The 27,532-nt window shown below is 42.5% G+C and overlaps 3 protein-coding genes across 3 annotated transcripts; 1 reads left to right on the top strand and 2 right to left on the bottom strand.

The window, feature by feature from the left end:
* Window positions 1-2,078: 2,078 nt before the first annotated feature.
* dennd11 (DENN domain containing 11) lies at window positions 2,079-7,611 on the bottom strand. The gene is made up of 9 exons (XM_029522652.1): window positions 6,990-7,611; window positions 6,224-6,323; window positions 5,969-6,127; window positions 4,930-5,083; window positions 4,701-4,839; window positions 4,381-4,512; window positions 4,053-4,203; window positions 3,849-3,917; window positions 2,079-3,740 (listed from the first exon to the last, which is right to left on the bottom strand). The coding sequence occupies exons 1-9, from the start codon at window positions 7,396-7,398 to the stop codon at window positions 3,545-3,547; spliced, it is 1,509 nt and encodes a 502-aa protein (XP_029378512.1). The 5' UTR covers window positions 7,399-7,611; the 3' UTR covers window positions 2,079-3,544.
* An 880-nt stretch (window positions 7,612-8,491) lies between these two features.
* wee2 (WEE2 oocyte meiosis inhibiting kinase) lies at window positions 8,492-12,210 on the top strand. Its single transcript, XM_029522651.1, has 11 exons — window positions 8,492-8,783; window positions 8,870-9,078; window positions 9,454-9,511; window positions 9,875-10,044; window positions 10,130-10,251; window positions 10,355-10,501; window positions 10,588-10,692; window positions 10,768-10,853; window positions 10,987-11,157; window positions 11,263-11,411; window positions 11,850-12,210. The coding sequence occupies exons 1-11, from the start codon at window positions 8,514-8,516 to the stop codon at window positions 12,001-12,003; spliced, it is 1,641 nt and encodes a 546-aa protein (XP_029378511.1). The 5' UTR covers window positions 8,492-8,513; the 3' UTR covers window positions 12,004-12,210.
* A 2,608-nt stretch (window positions 12,211-14,818) lies between these two features.
* On the bottom strand, window positions 14,819-27,324 carry bcl2l13 (BCL2 like 13). Its single transcript, XM_029523851.1, has 7 exons — window positions 27,266-27,324; window positions 26,582-26,781; window positions 24,703-24,792; window positions 24,345-24,501; window positions 23,418-23,490; window positions 23,093-23,221; window positions 14,819-17,617 (listed from the first exon to the last, which is right to left on the bottom strand). The coding sequence occupies exons 2-7, from the start codon at window positions 26,721-26,723 to the stop codon at window positions 16,577-16,579; spliced, it is 1,632 nt and encodes a 543-aa protein (XP_029379711.1). The 5' UTR covers window positions 26,724-26,781; window positions 27,266-27,324; the 3' UTR covers window positions 14,819-16,576.
* Between the last annotated feature and the right edge of the window lie 208 nt (window positions 27,325-27,532).

A 27,532-nucleotide genomic window follows, 5' to 3' on the forward strand; every position in this document is an offset into this window, starting at 1 on the left:
TTGTCTCTGGGGCGGTCTTGTCTCTGTGGAGGGGTCTGGTCTAGTCTCTTGTCTCTGGGGCGGTCTCGTCTCTGTGGAGGGATCTGGTCTAGTCTCTTGTCTCTGGGGCGGTCTCGTCTCTGTGGAAGGGTCTGGTCTAGTCTCTTGTCTCTGGGGTGGTCTCGTCTCTGTGGAGGGATCTGATTTAGTCTCTTGTCTCTGGGGCGGTCTCGTCTCTGTGGAGGGGTCTGGTCTAGTCTCTTGTCTCTGGGGCGGTCTCGTCTCTGTGGAGGGATCTGGTCTAGTCTCTTGTCTCTTGGGCGGTCTTGTCTCTGTGGAGGGGTCTGGTCTAGTCTCTTGTCTCTGGGGCGGTCTCGTCTCTGTGGAAGGGTCTGGTCTAGTCTCTTGTCTCTGGGGCGGTCTCGTCTCTGTGGAAGGGTCTGGTCTAGTCTCTTGTCTCTGGGGCGGTCTCGTCTCTGTGGAAGGGTCTGGTCTAGTCTCTTGTCTCTGGAGGGGGTCTGTGAAGTTTCACTTTGCCACAAACACAGACTCCTGGCCATCTAGCCAAACACTATGTGCAAGTCCAGGTAGTGTTTACAACCAGATAGAGTGACAACGGACGGCCATGTTAGCAAGAAGCTGCAGAGTCAATCAATGAGCTTGTGGGCGGTCTCAATCCAAAAAGTAATAATAAATTCTCCACTTGACCCCTAAGGGGCTCCGTACTACCAATGAGGCTGGTTAGAAAACGAAGTGTAGCTAGAAAAACGTTAAACATGGTTAGAAGCAGAGGATTAGATCGCACTTCCCCAGTATCAATGTTTTATTGATTTACAATGGCAGTACAGTGAAATTAACAGTTGCTCATGCTATTGAGTTCATGTGTACATTACTGACATCTCTTACAGTGTTTAACATTAGTAAAGGTGAGGACTTGACTGTTACTCTGCAAATCACCTTGAATTACTTTAAAACCATTAAGAAAACGGTTACACTATTTGGATGTGCTGCTGCATGTGTGCAATAGTTTTGCCGTCCTTGACATTCAGTAGAATGACAAACGCTGCACAAATGATTCATTGAGCTAATGCTGGTACAACCCCATAAAGAAGGCATTTTATACAGTGGTGTGTGTGTTGTGTACATTCCCTTTTACATTTAACATACAGCTGTAAAGCAAACACCGTCAAAAGGCAAGAAAACATATCTGCTGAAAAGCAAATAGAGTCTGCAGGTTTCCCTGGAGACAGTAAGGTCATTCAGAATCGCAAAGGACAATGTACTTAATCTTTTTAGCCAATAATGTTGACGCACATACAGTAATGAAGTCGATCACTTTGCTGAACTAAATATTAGAGTCACATTTCCTTAAGGCCTCATTTAAAAGACAAGGCTTCAGTGTCCTTCTCCTTCATATATAACAATAAATGCACTTTCTTTCTTTTTAACTGGTCCAGAAAACATCCTGACTTGTTGAATGTCAGGGGTTCAGGCCCCTGAAAGGCCGTGTTTGGAAAGACAAGGATGAGAAATGTTACTGTTTTGCCAAACATTACCAGTAAATTATCAGAATCAGAATATACTTCTTTGACCACCTATTGTTTGTACAGACAAATAATTTGGCTCCAGTTTTCAGTGTCTGTCAGTGTACTTCTACATTGTACACAGCACCAATAACAATGCGTGGGGAAAAAAGGGAGATTAAGATGTGTTTCAAAAATGACTTGAAGCAGGGGGCCCAGGAACAGGCTGAGAACCACTACACATTCATACAAGGCAAACATCAGCTTCATGTGTTCCAACATGGAACAAATTATCACTCTGATTGGCAATGTGACGGATGAACTAAACTAACCTGCCAGCAGTATTCAAAGGACACAGTTGGCCCATCTCTAAAACTGGATTCACTGAATGGGACAGCGATGAAAAGAGAGAGAGAAACCCTTAACTGGAACAGACGGGGGCCCTTCTGTGAATCTGCCTGAAGAGGAGGAGTTAAAGCTCCTGCTCAAGCCCTAAATCTGACATTACCAGACCACCACCACCCCCCCCCCCACCCCACCCACCCAAAAAAAAAAAAAAAAAACACAAAAGGATCTTTGTCATGCACCCAGACAACTAGAGGGGGTCTTTTTGAAGCTGATCAACAAATAAACTGCAAATGGCTCCATCGAGGACCATTCAGCAGACCCAAAACAGATACATTAACTTTGACTGATGAACCAGCTGCTGATTTCAAAAAATAGATCAATGACAATCTGTAGACAGTATTGCAAACGACACACAGAAAACCCCTTCACTCCGAAACCATTTGCTGGCTCAAACGTCATAACAAAAATAACAAAAACATAGCATAAAAAACAACATAGTTAAGCAATGATCACTGTGTGCATCAGGAAACAGTCCAATGATGGACATAGTGCAGCATTCATGAGAAGTTAGTGTTAAACAGTAGATTCACATTCATTGATAAATCCTCTGCCATTTTCAACAAATTTAACAAATAACACCATAAAGAACACATCATCAGATCTACCTTGTGCCAAAGATGCATAAAGGTGAACAAAGCACTGATAACAGCTTTTCACGTCAGAGTAATGAACCCTACCTGTCCGTTATAAAAAGAGGTTATTACACTCACAACATCTCTCTTTCAATTTACCTCTCACTTTCAGCTGAAAAGGAAACGCCTAGAATATGACTGTGAGGTTGAATATACATAAAAAAAAGGCCAATACGTTCAACCAACACAGACTCGTATTGCTTTCTTATTTAAAGGCAAATAAAGTGGTCAAAAGCTTTGATTTTGTCTAATTCCAGAAGTAGCTTTACAAGAACAAGACCCATAATTTTAATACACAAGTGTGGCATCACAGCAATGATGATGTTGAAATTGTCGCATTATGGAGGCTAGGAATTATAATGAACAAAGCTTTGAGCACACAAACTAATTGCCAAGACTACAAACATTTCCAAATCATACAAAAAGTGAGTGATCTATAAATCTGTAAGACCGTGAAGGTTTCACTGACTTTCTTCATTGAGATGATTGCAGTGAAGAACAACTGGTCATCCTGCTGCGATGACTACACCTGATCGTGGCTTTTTCTGCTTTAACCCAGTGCTTAAAGTCTGCCTGTTAAAGCCAGTTTCAAAGTCAGACAAGGCCGAGACAAGAAAACAGTATTTCTGACAAAATAAGAACAGCACAGTGTGAAATAAGACGTGAATGGCTATAGAGGCGCAAAGCTGCCACTGTCTGCTAGGCAGGTGTTTATTATCAAAGGTGGATCAGTGCACTGAAGTTAAGTGTCCTTTTCATCCACACTATATGGAACAGTCTTCACAGGTCAGATGAGACACACATAGAGGGGAACAGACACCCAGAAGGGGACAGCAAGCAACAGATGAAGCCCCAGGGTGGTGGCAGTGTCTTTGTGTCAATGTGTGTGTGTGTGTGTGTGTGTGTGTGTGTGTGTGTGTGTGTGTATGTGTGCGGGCCATGAAGGCACAGATAATCCAGTGACATCCCAAGTTTCCCAGGCTGAGTTGTGGTAGTGCTTGCTTAGGGGCAACAGAGGTTGTCTATGACCAGGGTGACATCAATACCGTACACCTCCAAAAGGTCAACCAGGAAGGAACGATCGCCCTGGGGATCCAGCCCCATGGCTCTCACATGCTCAGCGGTCAGGGTGGGATCAGTGCTCCCTGCTACCTCTGACAGGGCCTGGAAGATTCGGTTATTCAGCTCCATGAAGAACCTAGTACAGGATCAAAGACAATTGCATCTTTAAACACTTCTTAAACAAAATGTCCATGGTTATGAATCAAGTAGACGAAGGCTATGAATGCACATGGCAAGCACTCACAGGATGAAAAGATCCTCTTCATTTGATGTGCAGTCTTCATCCACCTCCTGAGAGTACAGCAACAATTGCCTAGGAGAAACACAGTCACCATGAATTGTTGCAAAATCTGAAAAATTGGACACTCAAATCAGTCATTTTACTGATTTTAACGTGGGAAATTTGCAAATCGACAACTACTTATTTGACAGTAAACAAAATGCGTACCTCTGTTCACTCAGTTTCCTGTATTTCTCCTTATCTGCAGCATTCAGTCGGAGAAGCGGCTGCAAATGGCTTCTGTGTGTTTTCACATTCTGGTTATCAACATAGACGTCATATAGCTCCTTCTTCTCCTCAAAAATCTTCTCTGTGGTACCTTAAAGCAAATAAAGACATAATTTATATGCAGTGAATTATTTTACAGATAGAAATATAACATTTAAAAGTCAGACTTCAATGTGATTTTTATAATTTTATGTCACAAGACTGCAAGATTATGTCCCTTTATTTATACATAGATGAATGAATAATGGTAATGTAAAGCCTCACTCACAGGCCACATATGACATCTCTGTTTCCAGGGCAGTGATGTCAGCTATGTTGATGTAGAAGAAAGGCCGTAATTCAGGCACAGAGATGCCAATTCCAGGCAGAGACACATTTGCCAGGGAGCAGCAGCAATACACTAAAGGAGTACAAGTGCATATTTTAGGAAGCATCTCCATGAAGACATCAAAAAAAAAGAAAGCCAAACTTAAGTTCCAATATTTTGCATTTTCATTACACCCTGAAGCGGTCTTGTGAAATTATAAGAAGGAGAGAATCTCTGTTACAACAGCCAGACTCCTGACAGTGTGTGTTTACATTGCTCACCCCTGTAGCAGACCACACCAACAGGTGGAGGGGAGAAGATCAGGAGACGCTTCCTCAGCAGTGCAAACTTCCACAGCACCATTATCTGCTCACCGAAAAACTGGATGAACTGTGACATGCAGCCAGCTGGGTGCGTGATCTGCAGGGATCAAATAGTGACAGTTGTTCTACGGTAATCTGAGGACTGAGGAAATATGCATCTGTGTGTGTTAGCCAGTAGAGGTCCTACCTTCATTTCTGGGTGCATACAGCGGTTAATGTTGGTGACGCTCCAGGTTGGACAAGCAGTGACCAGGCCATTTCCTGCAGGTGGAAGGACAGCCTTCTTATCCTCATAGAAAGCCTCCAGCGGAGAATATTGGCCTGGACACTGCAACTGGTGTCTACCGAACAACAAGAAGAGGAAAAGGAAGAATTTATCAGGCGTGAGTCATCTGTGCATTTTCAGATTTGTATTTCTAAACGGTGTATTTACTCAGCTTTCTGAATATTCAATATCAGCATTGCTCATGCAGAGCTTGAAAGACACTTCACTGCTACTGACAGCACACTTTAAACATAACCTATGTAGAAGAATTGTTGAATAGTTTGGAACCAGAGGCTATTTAGATCATTTATAATACAAGATTATAGACTCTGTTCTTGTTCCATTAGTGGTCATCACTTGTTATGAAATTGTTATGTGGGATCACACGAGGCCACTTACACTCGTAAATAGCTCTTTTCAATGCGGTGTAACTACTTCAACCATTCTTACTAAACATATTTCTCCCACCATCTGTGTGCTACTGCAGAGTAACTGTAGAGCCACAATCACGCAAACTGAAGGCTTGACAATCAGTTCCTCCCCCTCTGTATTTGTAACCTGAGGTGGTGGCTGTGTTATATAGTTATACATAGTCAATGAGCAGATTAGATGTCGTGACAGGGCTGGAGCAGAAAGGCTGAGTTACTGAGAAGAAAACACACGATGGATGTTTCTTACACTTCAATGCTCAAGACGTCATATAAAAAAAACTGCATGTAAATGGGCTCCTGTGACGATAGCTGTCACCGGGACTCTGGGTTCATATTTAATAGATGAGAGCATTTTAAACAAAAGTACAAAGACAAGGGGGTTGTTATTAAAAAAAGACAAACTTGTAAACACCGTTTGGAGAGGGATTATTCAAAAAGAACACAAATGATGAAAAGAAAGGGGACAAAATGAGAAAGAAAACGCTATAAAAGGCAGAAAAATGTACTTCTGGCACACACAATTATCTCACCTGACTTGGTTCTCCAGGAAGTGCATGTAGCGGTAGAGCAGAGTGTAGGAGGGGGACAAGATTCCCACTGACTTCATTCTTGCTCCCCGCTCCAGCTCACTCTCCACAGGCATGTTTGCAAAACATGCCAGCCCAAAGTAACAGCCTTTACGGAAATATCTAGCCAAAGGCAACAACAAAGAGAAGGTGTAAACACACAGATTTCTGGCAGAGATTTAAATAAAAACTAAGTGACTGCTGGGAGGGAGGACGTACATAAAGTCGCTGGTGATCCGGTGGGAACCACTGGCCATTGACTTGAATTCGACCCCATCTAGGTTGATGTCGTGAGGCAGGCACCACTCTACCATATTCCCTACACACACACACACACACACACACACACACACATCACAAAGTTACTTCTCATATCTCTAACTTTCATTCTGACCACTTCCCCTAAAGTGCAAGTCTTATTATGGGAAGACAACATGGGACAGTAAAAGAGAGCTGACTCAGCGACTGTAACCATCTAAAAGCTAAACACTGGCAATCTGGCATTGTGGTCTGTTTAATTTGACTGCTACTTTTTTTTTTTTTTTTTTTTTATCTAGTATTTTTTATATGGATGCAAATTGTACATTTACTCTAAACTAAACACATAGGTATTGAATTCCCCCTTCACAGAAGCCTGGACTTTTACTGGACAGTTACTCTGCTCTGTCCTTTGTATGACTTGTTCACCTTTCACAAATTACAAAAGCAACAAAAAACAACGAAGTTCACATAATTTCTCAAGAGTTGCCCCATCAGGATTACAGTTATTTCACACCTCTGGCTGTCAATCTATTTTGGACAACCCCAACTGCATGTCTTCATGTCCATGTCAATTTAACGCATTAAAGCTTTTTGTCCAGAGAACACACAAAATAACAACGAATTATGGGACTACATCATCCGGGGAAGAGGTTTTTTATCTCGTCTACGTTTGACATATGAAATATTAGAGATCACGTGCCCTCAGTGCCGCCTGCGTGCTCACCTGATCTCGTATCAAATGTAACCACAAACACAGACACGATCTGGTCCTTTTCCTCCCACTGATCCCTCACCGACAGGCCCGGGAAGGGAACGGTCCGATCGCTGCCGACGGGCTCGGGGCGAGTCCGGCCGGGGCCCCGGTGGTGTGTCAGCGGACGGCCCCGGCTTCCGTCCCTGCTGGCAACAACAGCTGTTACACTCCCAGACGGGCTGCAGGTGATGGTGGCGGGGCTCTTGTCGGTGCTCCGCCCCGGACCAGCCGCAGTGTCAGTCGGCTCCGAACTTTTCTCCGCCGGGGGGTCTTCCTTCCGCGGCGGTTCGGACGGCGGCGGGGGGCCCATCTGGTTCGGATCTGGCGGTGGGATCTCCTCCCAGTCCAGCAGAGGAGCTCGGTCCGACTGCTTCACCATGGCGGTGCTGCCTCCGAGGATGCGGCTAGGAAGGGAAATAACACACAGTAGTCCGATGCCCGGCAACGCTGATCAGGCTAAACACGCTGCTGGGGCTCGATCATGGTCTCCTGCTGCTCGCTGGGTTGTTTTGTGTGGATCAGTAAGCTTGTCACATCCACCGACGGGCTGCTCTTCCTCCTCCTGTCTCACTGTTTTGATGACGTCGCTCACTTCCGCCCACGTGTCTACATTACTATTTCATACGCTGACCTAATTTAGATTATGGGCAGTTTACTTTGTCCATCTCTGAGACAGTCAAATTTAAGTTCATGTATTACGTGCATATATTTTACCTCATACTATGTCTGACGCAGCCTTAGGCCGTTTCAAGGTCCCTCTCCGTATTTTATTACATTTAATTTAACTTAGTTAGGTATGTATAAATATATATGTGTACATCCCACAACATCACAAAATGTTATGGTTACTGCATCAGCCACCTTGAAGTCAGGTGCGGCATTAGGAAGACGTCGGCCAATCAGAAAGCTTATTGGGTTAATCGGGCCGTTTAAGCAGGAAGTCATTTGCATACAAGGCGCGAAATTCAAGCGTGGCGGTGAAATTAGTGGTAGCGGTGCCGGAGGCTGCTCGTTTGTGAGTATGAATGATAAACATACACAATTAGCTGAAAGTCTGATCACACGCCGATGTGTGTGTTTGTGACGACCAATCTGTTAAACGTTCATACACGAAAATACACTGAAAATAACTTTATATGTTGGCTGGTGCCGCTTTTCAGGTGTTCTGCGTCGTTGGCTCGGCACAATGGCCTAGAAAATAAACCAGTAAGTAGTATTGAGTGCATGACTTCTGGTCAAATAATAGCGATCTACTGTCATACTTGAGATATATATATATATATATATATATATATATATAGAAATGGATAGATATATTTAGATATTAACAGTTTCACTAGCAACACACACGTTGGCTATTTCCTGTTAGCTCCATTGTCTTGTACGATAATAATCACATTAATATGCACAATCAACATTGTTAAAATCATTATTTCACGCCAGTCAAAAGCAGGGTTAAGCATGTTAATGGAAGCCTTTACTAAAATTTCAAGCATGGCGATGTTGTTTGACGGGATCAACCAGAAGCTAGACTTTTCTAGCTGTGGAGAGGAGGGCAACAGCAGTGACAACAGCTCAGATGACTGCATCTCCAAGATCCGAAGTCCCAGAGTGAAAAGTCCAAGCTTTGCTTGCAGAACACCGAGGGTGCAACGCCACCGCAGCAGAAGCAACACCTTATCTTCTCCTTTACAGTGCACGAGCCCCATACCCTATGCTTCCTGGAGGAAACTCAAGCTCCGCGACTCTCCCAATACACCCAAGGTAAGGAGCGCTCTCAATGTGAGTCTTGGATGTCAAGCCACTTTTATGTTCAGTGGGTTGCATGAGATCTCTTTTATTTCCTGCAGAGTTTGCTCTCAAAGTCGTCTCACCTCTGCTCCACTTCTAAAATAAGCTGCAGTCAGAGAACCCTGTGTCTCACTTCAGCTGCGTCAAACCTCATCCAAGCACCTTCTGTCAACGTCAATCCTTTCACCCCGGACACGGTACGCAGGAACAGTGAGAAGCAGTGGAGGAACAGCTGTAGGAGTGATGATGATGATGACTATGGACACAGGTAACAAAATGTGCAGTGGGATTGGGGCATGAATTGTTAACGTGGATATATATATATATATTTTTTTTTTAAAGTATATTTAGTCAGATGAATATTTTCAATGGTTGGAAAATTCCTGACTTGTGTAACTTGGACTGATTTCTCTGTGATGGTAAATGTTCTTTCTTGTATAATGCAACTATGTGAACTATAAGAAGACTTTCTTTACTGGCAGTCAGATGCCCACCACAATCCACTAAGGATGAAACAGATTTTATGGCATCTATTGGGATGATTTTGCTTTTATTTAGTGCCCTGACATAAACTGGGTGCCCAACTTTATATCACTTACTGATGCAAAGTATAAAATCATCTAAGGCCCTTTTTATCTTTTAGGTTGAAACACAGTCTAACGTCATCTGAGGAGGATGATGAGGCCTTTCTCCCAGCAAAGGTACATTTTTATCTCTTTTCTGATGACTGTAACCCTCCCTCTCTGACTCTACTGATATGATTTCATCATCAGGCTTTGTCATCTTCTGCTGCCTCCTCACTTCTCATGCGGTCCAAAATTACATGCTGCCAGGCCTACTTCCGGGATTTCTCAATGGAATCTCCACCAAAGAGGAAAAATAAAAGGCGTCAGAATCCTTACAAAAATCTTTCATTGTGGAAGTGCTACCATATTTGGTGATGCACAAAAGAAAAGCCCTGGTCTTCCTGGCTGTAAACTCAATACCGAACACTGTGACGCATGTTCTTTCTTTAGAAATGTTTTTGGTTTTACCACAAGGCCCTCCGTCTGTTTATCTGGCAGAGGCGAGCTGTCCAAGCTTTCATGCTGTCACGCTATGAGAGTGAGTTCCTGGAGCTGGAGTGCATTGGTGTGGGTGAATTTGGGGCAGTTTATAAGTGTGTGAAGAGGCTGGATGGTTGCTTATACGCCATAAAACGCTCTCAGCAACCCCTGGCAGGCTCCGCCAATGAGTGAGTGAGGAAAATGTCACTGTATTCTAGGCATAAATCAATCCACTTTCTGAATTTGTTTGTTTATTTTATTATATCCTTCCAGGCAGCTGGCCCTGAAGGAGGTGTATGCACACGCCGTTCTTGGGCATCATCCACATGTTGTACGCTATTATTCAGCATGGGCAGAGGATGACCACATGATTATTCAGAATGAATACTGCGATGGCACGTTTCATATTCAAAACAGAAGCTCATTATAAAAGCACTCAAAATTATTAAATAATTTTAAGTCTTGACGTGGAAATTTCGTTTTGTGTGTGTGCGTCAGGTGGAAGTCTCAGTGATGCCATTGTGAAGAAGCAGATGCAGTGTGAGCGGTTTTCAACGGCAGAACTGAAAGATCTTTTATTACAAGTGTCATTGGGTCTAAAATATATCCACAGCTCAGGCCTGGTACATTTGGACATCAAACCGAGTATGTTGGAAAGATTTTCACCTCATATTTATTTATTCCACCCAAGCCTAATATGCCTTGTACCCTTTTAATTCACATCTCTGTAGGTAATATTTTCATTTGCCAGCGTCCCGGTTCAACAGCAGCAGTTGAAGGCGAGAGTGAGGGGGAAGATGATGGAAGCGGTCCAGAAGGAGTCATTTATAAAATCGGTAATATTATGTTCATTAAATCACTGCATTAAATGTTAGTTTGTTCTTAGTTCTGATTGTTATAATTGTCTGCAGGGGATCTGGGTCATGTGACTTCAATCAGAAGTCCTCAAGTTGAGGAAGGGGATAGCCGCTTTCTGGCAAGTGAGATCCTCCATGAGGTGAAAGTGCATGCTGCTACTTTGATCATTGGCCAAAAATGTGTTTATGGCTTCTGAGTTGACAAGCTTCACAGAGCTAGTCTTTATGTAGCATTTTTCTTTCTAGTATCTAAACAGTTTCTCTGATCCCCAGAATTACAGCTATCTCCCCAAGGCAGACATCTTTGCTTTGGGTCTGACAGTGCTGCTGGCAGCTGGGGCTCCTCCGCTGCCTCAAAATGGAGACGACTGGCACAGGCTCAGGGAGGGAAAACTCCCCAAGCTGCCACAGGACCTCTCACCTCCCTTCCAAAGCCTACTCCAGGTACTTGCAATCTAAATACAGTGATTTAATTTTGAGGTGCCAATGGATGTGAACTTTCTTTTTTCTTTCTTTTCAATTATTATTAATTTTATTTATCTTTGTCAGTTATTGCTGGATCCAGACCCAACAAAACGACCATCAGCCAGGGAACTTTGCAAGCATACAGTTTTAAAGGAGGAGAGGACCGGGAGGCTGGCTGCTCAGCTACGCAAAGAGCTCAATGTAGAGAGGTTCAGGACAGCAATGCTTGAAAAGTAAGGGAGGATAATGAAAGCTTCACCTGAAACTAAAGGCAACATAACCGTAGAGTTTTCAGGCATCAGATGTAGGATGTAAAATTCCATATTTAGGGTTTGACTCCCAGAGCTTTTTTTTGTAATATTAAAAAAAGTAAACTGTAACAAAGCCAATAACCATCTTTACTGTTGCTGGATGAAAATAATTTTGCCCCTACATTGTGTTGCAATAACGCACAATTCATAGTACTAAAAATCTCTCAAATTTGTGTTGCATATTTAATAAAAACAAGGCAGCATCTTTTAATTTCTGAACTTTTTTGGTACCAACAATGAATAAAACAACCAGTGGGTGGCGCAATTCAATCTTAATTTAGAAGGCCTAATTTCCTGCTTTTGTAAACCGTAATGGCTACAAAATGCCCATTCCATCTGTTTCCAATTTTGCATCCACAGACAGCTACAGGAGGCTCGTCAGGCTGCACTGTCACCCAAACCAAACTTCTCTGCTGGGCTGAAACCTCCTGCTGAAATGGGGTCACTGCCCAGATCAGGGAGGAGGCTTGTGGGTAGGAAGCAGGCCCGATCCATGAGCTTTGGGTGCCCCTGATATGGCATTTGATAAGCTCTGCACGTGCCTGGCCACTGCATAACACGACTCCTGAGATAAGACTGTGGTGAAACTGAAATATGTCCTTATGACAAGCTTTTCTTCGCAGGACTGGTACTGAAAATGACAGGAGGGGCAATCTGGTACTTTATGAGGATTAATGGAACTGAAAGACTTCCAACATTCGTTGGAAAGGATTAATCTGACTTCACCGATGTTATCTGACCCTTGAACAACTTGTTTTTTATATATACTTTCTTTTAGTTGTAAATAAACATTTTTAAATATTTTATCGCATGAGGCTCTTTTTTTAACTTCCCCAAGTGGTGTCTAATGTAACACAAAAAAAGAAATGCCAATCCAGAGACTCTCCGGCAAATTTCCGGATGACGTGTAGTGAACGAATTATGAAACTGCAAGTGAGACAGGACCAGGACTGGCTCAGGACCAGACCATATGGTTTTGTGTTCGTTTTGTTCTGACATTATTTCAATGATGCTGCTGCATTCACGGTCCCAAAAGTTCTCAAGGTAAATTTGGGAAACTGAAAATGTTGAAGTTATTGCATTAATTAAAGATGCACCGGACGAAGTTTCACCTTCTTACTTCATAATAACATAAAAAAAATCTGGTCTCCAGAAGTTTACGATGAATTAATTTAACGCGAACATTCACCACTTGAATATCCAACGGAAAGGCGGTGGAGGGCTTTGAACGCATCACGGGGCACTGAAGCAACCGATCATCGCTCTTCAGCCTCAGGTTGGTGCTGCTGCCGCTCATCTCTGGAGCAACACTGAGCAGGACAACTTAACATATGTGGAATTAGAAACGGATGTGGGTTGAGTGATCATTTTTGTCCTTTTTTTAAAGTAATCGATTACGAAAGCTAATGCCGGTAGCAGACGTTAACGTTAGCGTAGCTCTGTTGCTAGCTACATGAAACTGTTGGGTTGTTCCGGTTCATAAAGTTCATGTTCGTCGGTGCTTAACGAGTATTTAGGTTTATTTTGTGGAGGTATGTTAACTTTTCTTTGCTTTGCTTTGTGACTTTTTTTTCCATTTGAGTGGATGGGCCGTGTCTGAAGTAGCTGACCAGCTCTCTGGATGTGTGTGCTGTTTTAAATGTATTAAAGGCCGACAGTGTTCATCGATGGAGCTGCGTCAGAGTGCTGGTCCGGACACGGCCATGGTCATCCTGGCCTTCCTTCAGACGGACTGCAGGGACCCTGAGCTCAGGAAGGAGCTCGTTTCTCTGCGTTCAGAGTTCAATCTCGGCCGCGACGTCAACAGCAATGGACCCACGACAGAGGCGGACGATGGAGACCTCGAAACGGATGGCCACCCGTTCAGCCCCGCGATGATGTTCGGCGATGAGCAGCCTTCGGTGGACCTGCAGCGGCAGAGTGTGTAACTGAACCAAACTCACAACACGACTGATTTCACCACATCATGACAACCAGTCTGACTGAGTGGATGTTTTACTGGCTGGATTTACCCAACCTAAAAAAAAAAAAAAAGAAAAAAGTCATCAACTCTTAAAAAAATAAGTGGTGTAATTTACAGTTAAACAGGGCTAACTTTCTCTTCATCGCCCCCCCTGTTGAACCTTGAGACATTACATGTGGCCTTATCTTCCTGTAGGAAACCACGAAGCTGCTCAGCAAATTGCAGCAGAGCTGATAGGAATTGCAGAGCAGTTTGAACGCAGTGTCTTGGCTCGGGCTACGGCCAACCTGAGCAGGAAGATATCAGATTCCCAGTGTGATGTGAGTCTACTCTGAGCAGAGGGATTTATTCATCCTTACCATTATCTACATTAACTTGCACAGATTAGTTCCCCAAACAAGTATTTGCTATGTCATCACCTCATATTTCTGAAATCAACATCATGCACAGTATAGTGTCAAACTGTCCTATCACAAACAATAACAAGACCTTAAACTGTTTTTATAGTCTAATGTTCTGCTTTTTTGGCTTCAGATGATTAAAACCGTTAATTGCTTAATCACAGGTACTGACACAATTTGTCTTGCAATGAATTCAGTTATTGATACACCAAATCAAAGTTTATTAAATTCTGCCTTGAAAAACACTAAGTGATTAATTACATTAAAGTCATTAATTCTGTTATTTGTATTTCAGCAATGGAATAGATGTCTTTCCCAGGAGTTGGAGTGGGTTATGACACACATCACCATTCCACAGAATCTACCTCAGGAACAAGTCATTCTTGCCCTCACTCTCACCCTGCTGAAGGGAGTGTGTCAAAAAGCCCCTAAATTTCTGAAAAATCTCTTTAACACTGCACTGAACTACATCGACCTTAGAAGTACAGGATGATCTTTTAGTTACGGACTCTCAGGAAATATAAGAAATGTTTTGTGGAAGACTGCAGACCAGCATCTGTTCCTCATGACCAGCCAACTGTGAATGGAGCTATGTTGATTGCATATTTTCTCAAGAAGTGATGAACAATCATTGGGGGCTTTTTTGGCGCGCGCGGGCGGGGGGGGGGTTGTGGTTCACAGGAAATTTAAGATTGAGATGGCAACACTTGAATTTTTTCCATGTTTTTAATCTTAATATTTCCAATTACTATGAAGTTTATCAATCTATACTTGAAAAAAAAGTTTTTGTTCTTTTTGGCATAATATAGCCGATACATGTAACTCCAATAAACTAAGTGTAATTCTTGGGATTTAAATTTACTTTCAGGCTTAAAATGCACATCTGTTCATTCTTTTGATATTCCATAAATGTTAAGGAAAATTTACACAACTGAACATTTTCACAAATCAAAACAGAAAGTTGCTCATACTTGAATCTTTTTATTTTTCTCTTTTCAAACAGTGTACTGTAGGAAAGTCAAGGTACAAAGTGTTGAGGTTGGGCTCTTTTGACATCCATTCTGCTCTGTACTTTTAACAGTTTCCCCTTCACAACAGGCAGTTTGTGTGTGTATATTACAGTGAGTAATACTGAGACACACCTGACAAACATTTTTTTCTGCACTAAAGATGGTGTCAGCCCAGTAACCTATTCTCACAGCCATTCAAGAATTTTCATGATACACACTCTAAATCCTCCAATAGTTGAAGTGGGGGGGAGGCCAAAAATGTAATATGTATTATTGAGACATGTGATACAAAACTCTCAGATGGAAGGGTAACTTAATTTCCACTCAGATCAGTAAACCAGGGGACCTTCCACCAGATCAGTTCACATGTCCTGTAAAGATACTTTATTTATTGGCTCAGTCACTGCGGTGACTAGTTCAGTAAATAGTTCAGTAAAATAATTGTGCAAATATGTACTTGCATAAAAGTTTGTTTATTCAAGTCTTTTTCTTGTACTTCAATTCATTCATTATGTGAAAAGTTCATGCTGTTTTGATTTCTGCCAGACATCTGATTGTCACTTTAAACACCTGACAGTAAACTATTATCTCATTCTAGTCATTGGCCTCCTAATAAAAAACACAGTGAAAGGTTAAGAAGCTTTGAAAAGTCGTGGCATGAGTGGGGAAGAGTAAGATGCAGAGGGGTAGCAATAGAAAGGACATGGGGTGTAAATTCATCCATGAATACATTTTCCTCTAAAGGGAGGACTAAATTCACAAGCTGCAGGTTCATTCCTTCACTCCTGCTCACTTTGGCATGGTAAGCATCAGCAGCGGCTGACAGACTCCTCAACAACAGGATCTTTTTAAGTTTTCAGTTGTTTGGAGCTTAACTAAATATTCCGATTTTCAAAATGATGGTGACTAAAAATGGCTCTGGTCCCCTGGAGGGTGCAGCACAGCTGCAGCTGCAGCACTGTGCTTCAGGAAACATTGCAATACTGACAGCAAATATACTACGCTGCAAATTTTTTAATGTTTGAATTCACAAAAATGAAAACATGCTGCATGGAAATTAAACACCATATAATATTGTTTTGTAGTCATTTCCAGAAATGGTCTCAAAATTATAAATAAAAATCAAATGGTTTCATTTTCATATCCCCACATCATACATCGGTTTGTTTACCAGAGCAAATATCAGAATAACTCAGAGGCGGAGAATAAAAATATATTCCCCGGTTTGCTTGATAAAGAGAAAAAGAAAACCTGAATTCACATTGCCGTCGTAAATGTAGACTTTGAGGTTTTCTCCAGCTGACACAGGTTACAGTGAATTTTCCACATAGTCAACATTGACTCATGTGGCACACAACAATCCAAACAGTAAAGCCACAAGCAGAAAGTGGAAAGATCAGGATGAAGTCACACACTTTCCACTCAAGGAGACTGAATAGTTTAAAGAAGTTCCAAGTAAGGTGGAAAAGTAGTGTGAAGTATTGTTTTCCCCATTCTGTGTTTCTACCTGGTGGAGTGAAGCAATGATGCAGTGATGACTTTTAGCACTAAGGTTGTAGATGAGGATGAGGCTAAAGAAAAAAAAAAGAAGAAAAAAAATCTGGCTTATTTGATAAAGCCAACACATTCTCCCACCATAGGCTTAACTAATACATTTATTTCTACCATAACATCTTGTAATTTCCATTTTCCTCCCCTGAGAAAAATACTCTTCTACTTCCTCCTGCAGCTTAGCACACAATATGCCCCTACAGCAGCAAGGGCCACGAGAGCAGCACCCCCATAAATCAGCACTGGGAACTCTGATGGAGACTCTGGCTGCACTGGAGACTCCTTGGATGTGGCTTCTACGTGGGCCTCTGCCACCTCTGAGGCCTGAGGTACATCTGGAGCTGGCTCTGCCACTGTCTCTGGATCTGGCTGGGGGGGCACTGCAGCAGGCTCCAGCTCCTGCTCAGGTTCAGGAGCTTGTTCCAATGGGGCTTCAGGCTCTGCTGGTTCTGTAGGGGTTTCTTTGTCTAGAGGTGGGGGGGCCACCTCAGCAGGCACTGGGGTACTTTCAGCAGCTGGTTCTGGCTCAGGCTCCGGTTCTGCAGCAGGAACAGGTAAAGGTGCTGTAGTTTCTGACTCAGCAGGAGGGGGGGCATTTTCTTCAGGAGCGGGGGTGATCAGCTCTGGTTCTGAGGAGATGAGGGAAGGTTCTGCCGACAAACTTGCAGGAGTCTCTATTACCATGGACTCGTCTAATGAGACCAGGGAGGCCGGGGCAGTGGAGTCCACATCAGCTGACACTGGAACAGGTGGAGTTTGGTCCCTGAATTCCTCCCTGAGCTCGACCAGCTCATTCTCTGTGCCTAAAACACTCATCATGCTCTCCTCTATTGCCCCAACTTCGCCGCCTTCCTCCAGCAGCTCTGCCTCTTCGCGCTCTACGTGGACAATGTCTGAATTTGAGGAGTTGTTTTCACTGCGCTCCTCGGCCAGAGCCACACCCTCATTGCTGTCCAGGCTCTTGACGTCTTCAGGGTCCATTGCACTGACCTGTGCCCAAGACTCGTGGCCAGCCAGAGACACAGGTAAGCTTTCTGTCTGCCAGGAGCTCTGCTCACTGCTGTTGTCTCCAGTGCCGAGGAGCGATAGAGGAGGGCTGAGGTGGTCGGGATGCTGCTCCCCTGAGAGGATGTAAATGTCGTTACTGTCTTCAGCAATGGTCTCACCTTGATCCTCCTCTGACTGAAGCCTGAATACTTCACCCTATGGTAGACAGAGAGGAGCAGTGATAACATTATGAGTTTTTGTTTTGTATTGTGAGCTCATTTTTGTAAATAGAAAATCAAAATAGACTATTATATTAAAGTAAAGGCCATGGTGCAAACTGCCGTACAAGTAAAATTATATTTGAATAAACTTATACCATCTGAACCTCCAATTGTCTCAATACATTTCATGGTTCATGCACTGAGCAAAATCTTTGTGTCACTGCTGCATCATTCCTAAAGTTTCCATCATGTGCCACCTAGTGGCATAAAGCTGCCACCCAACACTGGATCAAGACCTCTAATGCCTTTCCATTATGTAATAGGCATATCATGATCATGTGGGTATGAGTAATGGACACAGAGGTCAGCTTGTTCCAGCAAAACACATATAAGTAAATTAAACCAAACGGACATATCCGCTGAATGGAATTTAATGTTTGACCTTATCATATTAAAAAGGTCAAACTTATTTCTGAGGCAGAATTTTCATGACAGAACTGCCATATCATTCTGTTTTTTCTCAGCATGCAGATTAAGATCTAGAGTGGCTCAAAAAAGAGGTTTAGAGATGTGCATTATCGCATAGTTCATGATCATACCGCTACAAATTTCAATCAAGATTCACACCAAGAGTGATCAACGTGGGCCATGGATAGGATACAGCCCATAAACAGGAGGCTGCAAGCTTCTCCTCAGGGACACTGGTCCAGTGTTTTTTGCTGCATTTCATTGCCCACTGTCTCTCCCCCCTTTCCTGTCCCTCTTCAAATTGTCCAAATTAAAAAGGCCACATATTAATCCCATCTAATGCAATTCTAAACTGCAGAAAGTCTTTTCTCACTTTATCTACTTTAGCATATTAACATTCGCATTCAACGTTTGTTGAGATATTTCACGTAGAACCACAAACGGCAGCCTCATGGTGGCACAAGAGGAAAACAGAGAGGATCGCTGTAGCCAGCTATGCTTTATGATGTGTGGGCCTGGAATATCTGTGCAAACATTTGAAGTTAACACGAAAGCAGCTGAGGTATATAAGTTTGGACCAAAGTGGCTACACAGGACCACAACATTAGCAAATCCAACGTCTGCCTGAGCAGATGCATCTGGCAGGTGAAAATGGCTTAAAAAAATAACCAATTTGCATTTACTCATAAAGAACTGAAGCTGAATTTGGATCTAGTCACGAGCATCTTGCCCTGTGGCGCTGCTGAGCATGTCACATAGGTGTGAGTCTAACTGATGCAATTCAAACAGACAGTGGGCACAGGCGTGTTTGTCAAACATGGAGGCTAAGAGTTGGTGTGATCTGTGCAGAGAGAACGGGCCCTCCCAAAACCGCACTGTCATTTGAAAACAAAGCAATAGGGCATCTTTAAAGTGTCTATAATTACCAATTTGCATTTGATCAACACACCAATCAACCCCTGATGTAGCCTGTGTAAACTAATAATTGCATATGTAAAGATGAGTTTTGAATGACATAGTTAAGCTGTGAAGGTGATTTTCCTTACAAGGACATTCTGCGTGTTGCAGAGCAGCTGCATCCTGGGAGGCAGGAGAGAGATTAAATCCAACAGCGCTCCACCATTATCCAACATTTGCTTTCTCCATAAGCTGATTTGCATGTGGAAGAGCAAGAGCGTTTCACAAAATCCTCAGGATACAGCTTCCCCATCGGCAGCACAGGGTTGTAATAGAAAATCCCCAGCCAGAGCCACAATCAAGAACAATTTCAATCCATCCTTCACTGGCAATAAAAGTGTCTGCTGTTACAAAGTTCACACTAATCTAAAATCTAAATGACATTTTAACCTCAACAGGAGGTTGGTGCCTCAGAAAAATTACATAATAACAAATTTTGTCTTCCAAGCACCGACTATAAACCATTTATTCCCGAACTGAAGTATTGTGTTGGTAGGTATAAAGTTCAGACAGGAAAGATCCACCGTCTAACCAGGCACAGTCCAAAGTTAGAGGCTCTGTAACTAACTTAAACAAAAATGCAAATGGCAACAAACAGCAACGTTTGCAAATTCATTACAAACCTGCAGCATCAATTTTATCCAAAGAATAACCAATGAACGAAAAACACACCTGAGAAGACAATCCACTCTCAATTTGCTCCGTGTTTATTGTTGCTTGGCTCTTCCATGTTGTTGGGAAACATAAAACTTTAAAAGGTGTTCTGCTGTTGGGCGTGTTCCACGGTTCTCCTCCCCTGCCCTGAGCCAAATACTAACTATATAAAACAAGTCCACATTCCTGAGAGAGAAGCAAGTGTGTACAGCCTTGCACCTATTGCTTTCTTGGCTAATTCTTCTCACCGAGTGATTCACTGTAACAACTTCACACTGCTCATGCAGCTAATATAGGCACTGACCCAAAGGACCTGAAAACCGCTGCAACATTATTGTTGCCAGTACATGCTACAGTGGCACATGACTGCCACATACGGTCAACATGCCTGAAAATCCAAACATCACATCTGGGTTGCTGCAGTCCGCATCAAGAAAATGTGAACCTAAGCTGGAGTATCTCAACACCACCATGAGTCAGTGAATTTTCAATTTGGTGATTATTTTCATCATTGGCTCATGTAAGCATTTGACATTTATGAGGATTATGTCACCACTGTTCCAAATGGACAAGCAATGCAAGAGGTCACACAGCGGAGGAGTGAGAGACCCTTTGAAACTGCTCATCAGCGTGCTTATCAGTTTCCTCAATGCAAAACGGGGCAATAAAACATTATGAGACAACACTATCAAAACTAAGAATAAAGGCTGGTGTCTTCCTCCAGTAGTATCATTTCAAAGAATGACAAAAAAGCAAGTACAGCCTTAGCATGTATTTGTTTTTTATCTTTGTGTTGAGTCACACTACATTCCGTTCAGGTTGGCACACACCACTGTTAATTGTTGCCTGCCACATAACACAGGGCATGGCAGAGTTTTTGCTGATGCTATCTGACATCTCTGGGAGAGCCATAGGCAAATTCCCCTTTAACCCTGATGTGATAGCTTCTTGGTGTGGGCAAGTATGCAATTTGCATCAGTAAATATTGGTTTTTGACATGTCATCGTTAACAGTGTTGTGGCAGCGGCGAGACTCATGGATGGACAGAAGGACAGCAAACTGGATGGCTGCCTTCAAACTTTGGCAGTAAGCCAGTGTGCTGCTACTGTAGCAACTATTTCAGTGAGCTACAAGTGGGCCAGTCAAGCCCCTGGTAAGGATGTTTTCAGATGATTAATAGAATTATTTCTGGGGCTTCCTCAGCCTGCTCAGACACTCTGCTCTCGTCTGGTCTCATGTCGATGGCACAGTGCTGCACATCATTTCACCCTGGGGATGCTGAGAGGCCGCTTGCGTAACATGGGGGGCAGGGCACTGTCAGACTGCACAGCATGAGGTGCCCTGACTCGGCCCAGGCTGCAAACCTTACACCAACTTGTCCTTGAAATATCGTAACTGCAGCTTCACACTTCTCTCAGCGGCATTTACGACCAACATAAAACAAAGGACATACAGAAACAGCTTTATGTTCTTTTAAGATATGCTAGTTTTACTGCAGCTTATTTGCTAGTAAATAGATAGTCAAATCACCCCTTCCTCTCTGCCAGCAGGTCAGGTGCAATTTAAGTGTTGGACTAGCAAAGCTCCGGCGTCATACTACATCACACAAGGACTATAATATGAAATGGCTGATGTGCATACTCAGACCTCACGCAGCAATTCACATCACACAAGTACAGCTGTCTGATTCCTGAAGAAGACACTGCCAACAACAGTAGACAAGCAGTGCCCCCCACACCTCCCTCCCATCATTTCCTTCCCCTATCTGCCCCTGGCTGCCCAATGTCTGTGGGCTGTTGGTTTTGTTCCTGCCAAATGAAGTGTGTACCAAATTAGGGTCATAACAATCCTTATTGTATTGTGGTATAACTAAACAATAGACAATGATCATAGCCATCCAAAACCTGCTTAGTGCATCACTTGCACCACCACTACTGAAAAAAGAACAGAATGTCCACTTTCTTGTGTTGAATTGTTAAAAAGTGACCGTTTACTAATCTATGCAGATCTCCTCTGCGGTTTCAAAACAAAAAGGATGGGAAAAGATATGAATGTCTCTGGTCGCCACCATCTCCTTAACAATACAGATAAACTTCTCAGTCTTTAGCAGTTAGCATTTGTGCACACTTGCACTTTCTTTAAGTAAACACACACACACACACACTGAAATCAATGAGCTCTCTACGTTGTTGCTTCAATGTCCAAGATAAAACACCCTACCTCAAATCAAAGTCTTGAAGTGCCCAGTTCAAACAGATGAAGCTCAAGAGAATCAAGAGGACAGGACAGCCGAGGAGATGAAGTGGAGGTAAAAAGCTGGTTGGACAGTAGTGTTACAGATACAGCTGTCAAACGAATGGAGACTTCACTATGCTCTTTCACTGTGCCCAGCCCTTTCTTATTCATCTCTCACCCCTCCCCTCTCTCGTATTCCCTCCCTTCCTATTACCTCTCTCTCTCCCCTCCTTCTCTCTCTTCATGCTGATCCTGTCCCTCATCCGTTCATCCTGTGTGACATAATGCAGAATAAGAATGTGCCTTTGTTTGTAGACAGCACACACACGTTATGTTGTGCCAAAACCAGGCCGAGCATCATGACAATGAGGTAATGGCGACCAGGGCAGCAGTTAACATGTTAAGTCACGTGGCCCCTTGTCAGTATGACCTGGTTCACAGGGAGCCATCTGCGATGCAGCGCTCCCCTTGGTAATACATTAGAGACCCTAAGCTGCGAAAGATTGTCACAGAAAAACATTAAGCTCTAAACATTTCAAAAAAGTTTTTGAAGCAAAGGTAGCACAACCCAAGAACAGAGAGAAGAGTAAGCCCTGAGTAAAACTCCGGAGCCGGAGTTGGAATTATAGGGATGATTAGGCTGAAATATTACATACATATATTTCAATGGTAAATGTATATTAAAGGGTTGTTGCAGATCACAAAAGGGACAAGAACCCTTGGATATGAACTAAATGAGCAGACGACTCACTACCGCCCTCATCTGGCAACTTAAAAACCTGTACATTTACTGCAAGAGTTTTTCCAGTTCACTTTGCTGCTCATCCCAACTTCCTTTTCATCCTTGCTGCCTCTCAACAATCTTACAAAATACTTTGTCATTAGTGCAACAAAGAAGCTCGCTTTAATTTGTGTTTAAGCTTTTATATTGAATATTTGTAGTTGTTAGAGTTTTTTTTTTTTTTTTACTTCTCCTTGGGAATAATGTTTCCTTGATGTGAGTATTTTATGTTTTTTCCCCGGAAGATGTGACAAGAAATGATTGTTGATCTATATAGACTCAGTACAAAAACGGTTATTTTTGACTTACTGGAGACTAAGAGAAGCTGTACCAGCATGCATTTATAGTTTCCTCCTTTGCGTGTCTCGAACTCACCCATCCCCCTTGCTGAATAATGTAGTCAGCTGCATCTTCCTCTAGTGAGCGCACACCTAGGTGCAGCAGAGTTTCCACACACTGACCCTCACCTTGTAAAGCCTGGAGGAGTACTAAAGGCACAAGCACCTAAAAGAGAGGGGAAAGAAGAAGAGTATAAGCAAAAGTCAAGGTGAAGGCAAATAAAAGGAGAGAAAGAATGACAGTGTCATTAGGTACCAAAGATAAAAAATGGTGCGCAGAAGGAATACTGCACCTTTTATGGGATGTGCAAATCTAAAAAGGAATGCATGATGAGGATAAATAAAACGTATGGCTAACTCACCTTGCTCCAACCTCCATGGGCTTGTCTTGAGAGAGCCAGCATTGTCTCTCTGAATCTCTGGTAGTCCAGAGGCCTGAAACACATGGTGTTTAACCAAAGTTTGAGCTATGTATAAATAAATCAAGAGCACAAGAATAATTTTATGACTGAAACAGTGTCTCACTTTAATGTTTCTGTTCTATTGCCAAAGCCTGATTTAACAACATGGATGGATGCTCACTATTTTTAAAATAAAGGCTAATGCTGTTAGCGAATGCCGGTTTTCCTTTTCAACGTATGTATTATCATATAACCAAAGAGATCTAAAGCGCATCTAAACATCACTTTGCTCTCTTTCAACAGAACTTCAACAGCTGCAAATGCGCTTTTGTCACCATACTCGAGCAGTTCCACTCATTCACAGGAAGAATTTGCACAGTCCAACCACATACACTTGCTAAGCTGTGTGTCTGGGAGAAAACTGTATCCATATGGGGTTTTTTTGATATGAAGGGGCTAGAATGTGGATGACGTATGAAACAAGGGCCCTGCTTATACCAAATCTGTATCATTCATGCATTATTTTCTAATGAGACACTTTTTGGTCATAGCTTTTTTAACTCCTACTCTCCTACTATACTGCATAACTTGTTCAAGTATTGACTCTCCATCTGCAGTACATTAACACTGACTGTCATTCCTTTGAGAGTGAGGAAAGCACATTTACCTCTTACTATGAAATACATAGGAACTTGTATTGAATAGATTTTGCACCACTAATGTTTCCGTATGAAATGCATAATTTGGATTTCCCATCTGTCAGCATTAGGAGTGATAAGAATCATAAGCTCAAAGCAGAGACACACGATGCTCAGGACTGTGCCCTGGGAGCTAAAATCCTTTGTGACTTTTTTGTCTCAAAGATGGTCACAGCTGCTCAAAACTAACCCTGTGAGTAGTGTGTGTACAGCTTCTGACAGAGAATTGCCAAGCTCTCTGGCTAGCCTGTCTCCCATCACAGCAAGGCAGTCTTCAATAGAGGTCTCTGGATTGGTAGGATTGAACACCAGAGATGAGCAGCGGTCAAAGCCTGAATCGGAAAAGGCTGCAAACACACAGACAGTTACTAAGAAAGAATAAATGTACAAAGTTACATGTTACATGTTACAAAGTTTTCACACAGACATATTATTGTCATTTTTCAAAGACAGAGCCTTTGGTCCATAAACTTATGACATGAGAATACTTTATAGTTTGAAAAGCATTTATTTTGTGTGCATGTGTGTGTGTGTGTGTGTCCACTTACAGGCATCAATTTCATCTTCCAGATGCCTCAGCTCTTCCTCTAGCTGCCTTTTTATTGTTAACGTCCGCTCTCTTTCATTTTGACCATTTCCTAAAAGAGATGGCATGTGACATAAATCAGCTGCAGCTTGTTCTGTCTCACACACAGCTAGCCAATTCTTCACAAATACTATATCAACACAATACAAAATATAATACCGAACCGCTCATTTGAAAAGTTGTTTACAGTTTCTGTATCACACCTTGCTATTTTGTGGGCTAAGCTGTTTGTATTTATTGCTACAAGCTACTTTACTTTAAATAAAAGGAAGCAGAGACTCTGTGTTCATTGTACAAGACTTAGAAAAAAAGATTAGGACTACAGGAACTTAGTTTGATCAGCAGATATCCAATCTCCCACCATTTCTTGACCCTTCAATGATGATAAACCAATAGGGATAAAAACTCAGCCTGACTAAATGCACACAGTTTGCTAAACAAACCACTTCCTACTCTTGGAGGGGAGAAAATTCTTTTGCATGCTATTACTAACGCACATTACTTTAAAGTCACCAACTTCTGGAACGAGCCAGCAGTCAGCTGATAAGAAAGCGCGACAGTCCTGCCTCTTCACACTCAAAGCAAACACATTGGTTATTTCCACTGTAATGGAATGGGGACTCCATTAGCTCTGCTTGTTTTAGACAGCGAAACAGTCAAACAGAAGCTAACAGCAATGCAATATGGATATCACTCTTAATTCATTTACAAGGGTGGGCAACTTATTTATTTTTCCCATAAATCAAGAGGACACTTGGTGAAGCCATCTCTCACTATCTCTATCACTGCAGTTCACATGTGAACACCCTGAGGACTGGTGTGACTGGTGGGGTTTTCCTGGGCTTGGTGCTGTTTCAGCATTCAGCCAGACAGCTAGCCAGCCAAATAATTCGCTTTGGTCCATTGGCGTGTGAGTAATCCTACCATGATTACACATGACAGGCTGTCAGAAATTGGACTGGGTCAAGCGGAAAGCAGGGATCAGCCACTCATCTGCTTTTCTCCACCCATTCTAAGCATGCACACAACAATGAAGAGGGACAGGAAATACAGACAACCCCCTTCTCTCCTTCTGTTTTTAAATGCTCAAAATGGCCTAGTATTTTCACATAGCTCTGATCTTCATTCACTGACAGAACAAGTGGGATGCCTGGCCATGAATCCAGCAGAACTGTGTTAACTGGGAGATACCTCTGCTTGAAAGCATTAATGTTTATCTCACTGACAAACAAACTGTGGGCATAACTTCAATGCAGAGAAGTGTCAGGGCATTGTGGTGGCAAGTGTAGGATTTATTTTCACACATTTTTTTCCTCTATGTACACATAACAGACAGAGTCATACAAGAACTACAAAGGTCACGTGCATATAAGTATATATACTAAATATGTTCATCTCCCTCTGTCTTTTTTCCTCACAGAGGGAACAAACTGGAAAGCAGGAATGCTGCAAGCCCTGAGGTCATGGCACAGGGCTGCAGTAAAACCTCTTGGAAAGCCTGTAAAGAAGGCCCAGTCTTCAGCCACTCTGAACAACATATTGGACTGATTTTGGCTAAGCTTCGCATGTATTTGTTTATTAGTACTGGCCGTTTCATTTGTTCCACATTTAAATGGTCACAGTATCTGAATGGGTTTTCCATGCCAATGTTAAAGGGTGCTAAATTAAGCTGGTTGCCCACCTGCCAACACACCCAGGACATTTTTTTGTTAGCAACACGTGTGAATGTGCACACAGCTCTATTTGTTTGTTGTGTAAATCCAGAAGTGTTAAGGGTTGCCATATGCATGTCACACTACACAACAGGACAAGAGGCACGAGTCTTTAGTCTTTCCTCTTACCTGGTGCTTCGGCTGGAGCATGTGTTCTACAAACAGGCAGCAATCTCAGGTAGTGGAGCACAATGTACTTGGTTTCATAATGGAAACCCTCAGGCACAGTGGCAGAGGAGGAGGCAGAAACTGTGGAACCCGAGGTAGCCATCGACTCTAGTCAGACACACAGGCTCATAAATTCTTACAGTCAAAGCTGGATGTCTCACCTGAGGAAAATAACAGGCACAGGAAGAATATTGAGTTTTCACTGTAACAGGCAATGCAGAATGTGGTACAGTGAATTTTGGCTGTGCTGCTTCTTAATAAAAAAATATAAGGAGATCCTTATGAGATGGTGGATACAACTCATAATGACTTCTGTGATTACGCCGCAAATTAGCTGTTATCTGTAACACAAACCTGAAGAAACCCATTCAGTGTTCTGTCAGGTGGACATGCTCACTTGAGTTGAGTTGATTATGACTGGATTTAATTTAATTAATTAATTTATTTATTTATTTTCTGTGCCCTTACATCGATGTGGCTGCTAACTGAGGGCTCAGACAGAGATCCCACATTATGAAACTGTTCAACTTCACAGCAGACACGTGGCAGTGGACTGAAAAGGGCGCGAATTCAATAAAAACGGTTACAGAACAAGTGTTTCTGATGTTGTGTTAGTTTGGAGATTGCCGGGTTGCACCGTTTTACCTGCAGCTTTTCCCCACAGACGAGCGGACACCACGCCGAGCAACAAGTTTCATTTCAGACAAGTTTGCCAAATGAACGAAAAACTTCCGTCTTACACTGTCAAAATAAAACCTTTGTTGCTGTATAACGGATTTTAAAACTGTTCAAATAAAAAATTCCCAACGAGTTTATGATGTTGGAAATAAGTCATTTACATTTATCGTCATGGTTTCTCAAACGTTTTTGCACTATTGTATCATATTCCAAGACAAATATTTCTAATTTCAA

The sequence above is a fragment of the Echeneis naucrates genome, chromosome 16 (assembly GCF_900963305.1).
Source record: "Echeneis naucrates chromosome 16, fEcheNa1.1, whole genome shotgun sequence".
In the NCBI taxonomy this organism is placed as follows: domain Eukaryota; kingdom Metazoa; phylum Chordata; class Actinopteri; order Carangiformes; family Echeneidae; genus Echeneis; species Echeneis naucrates.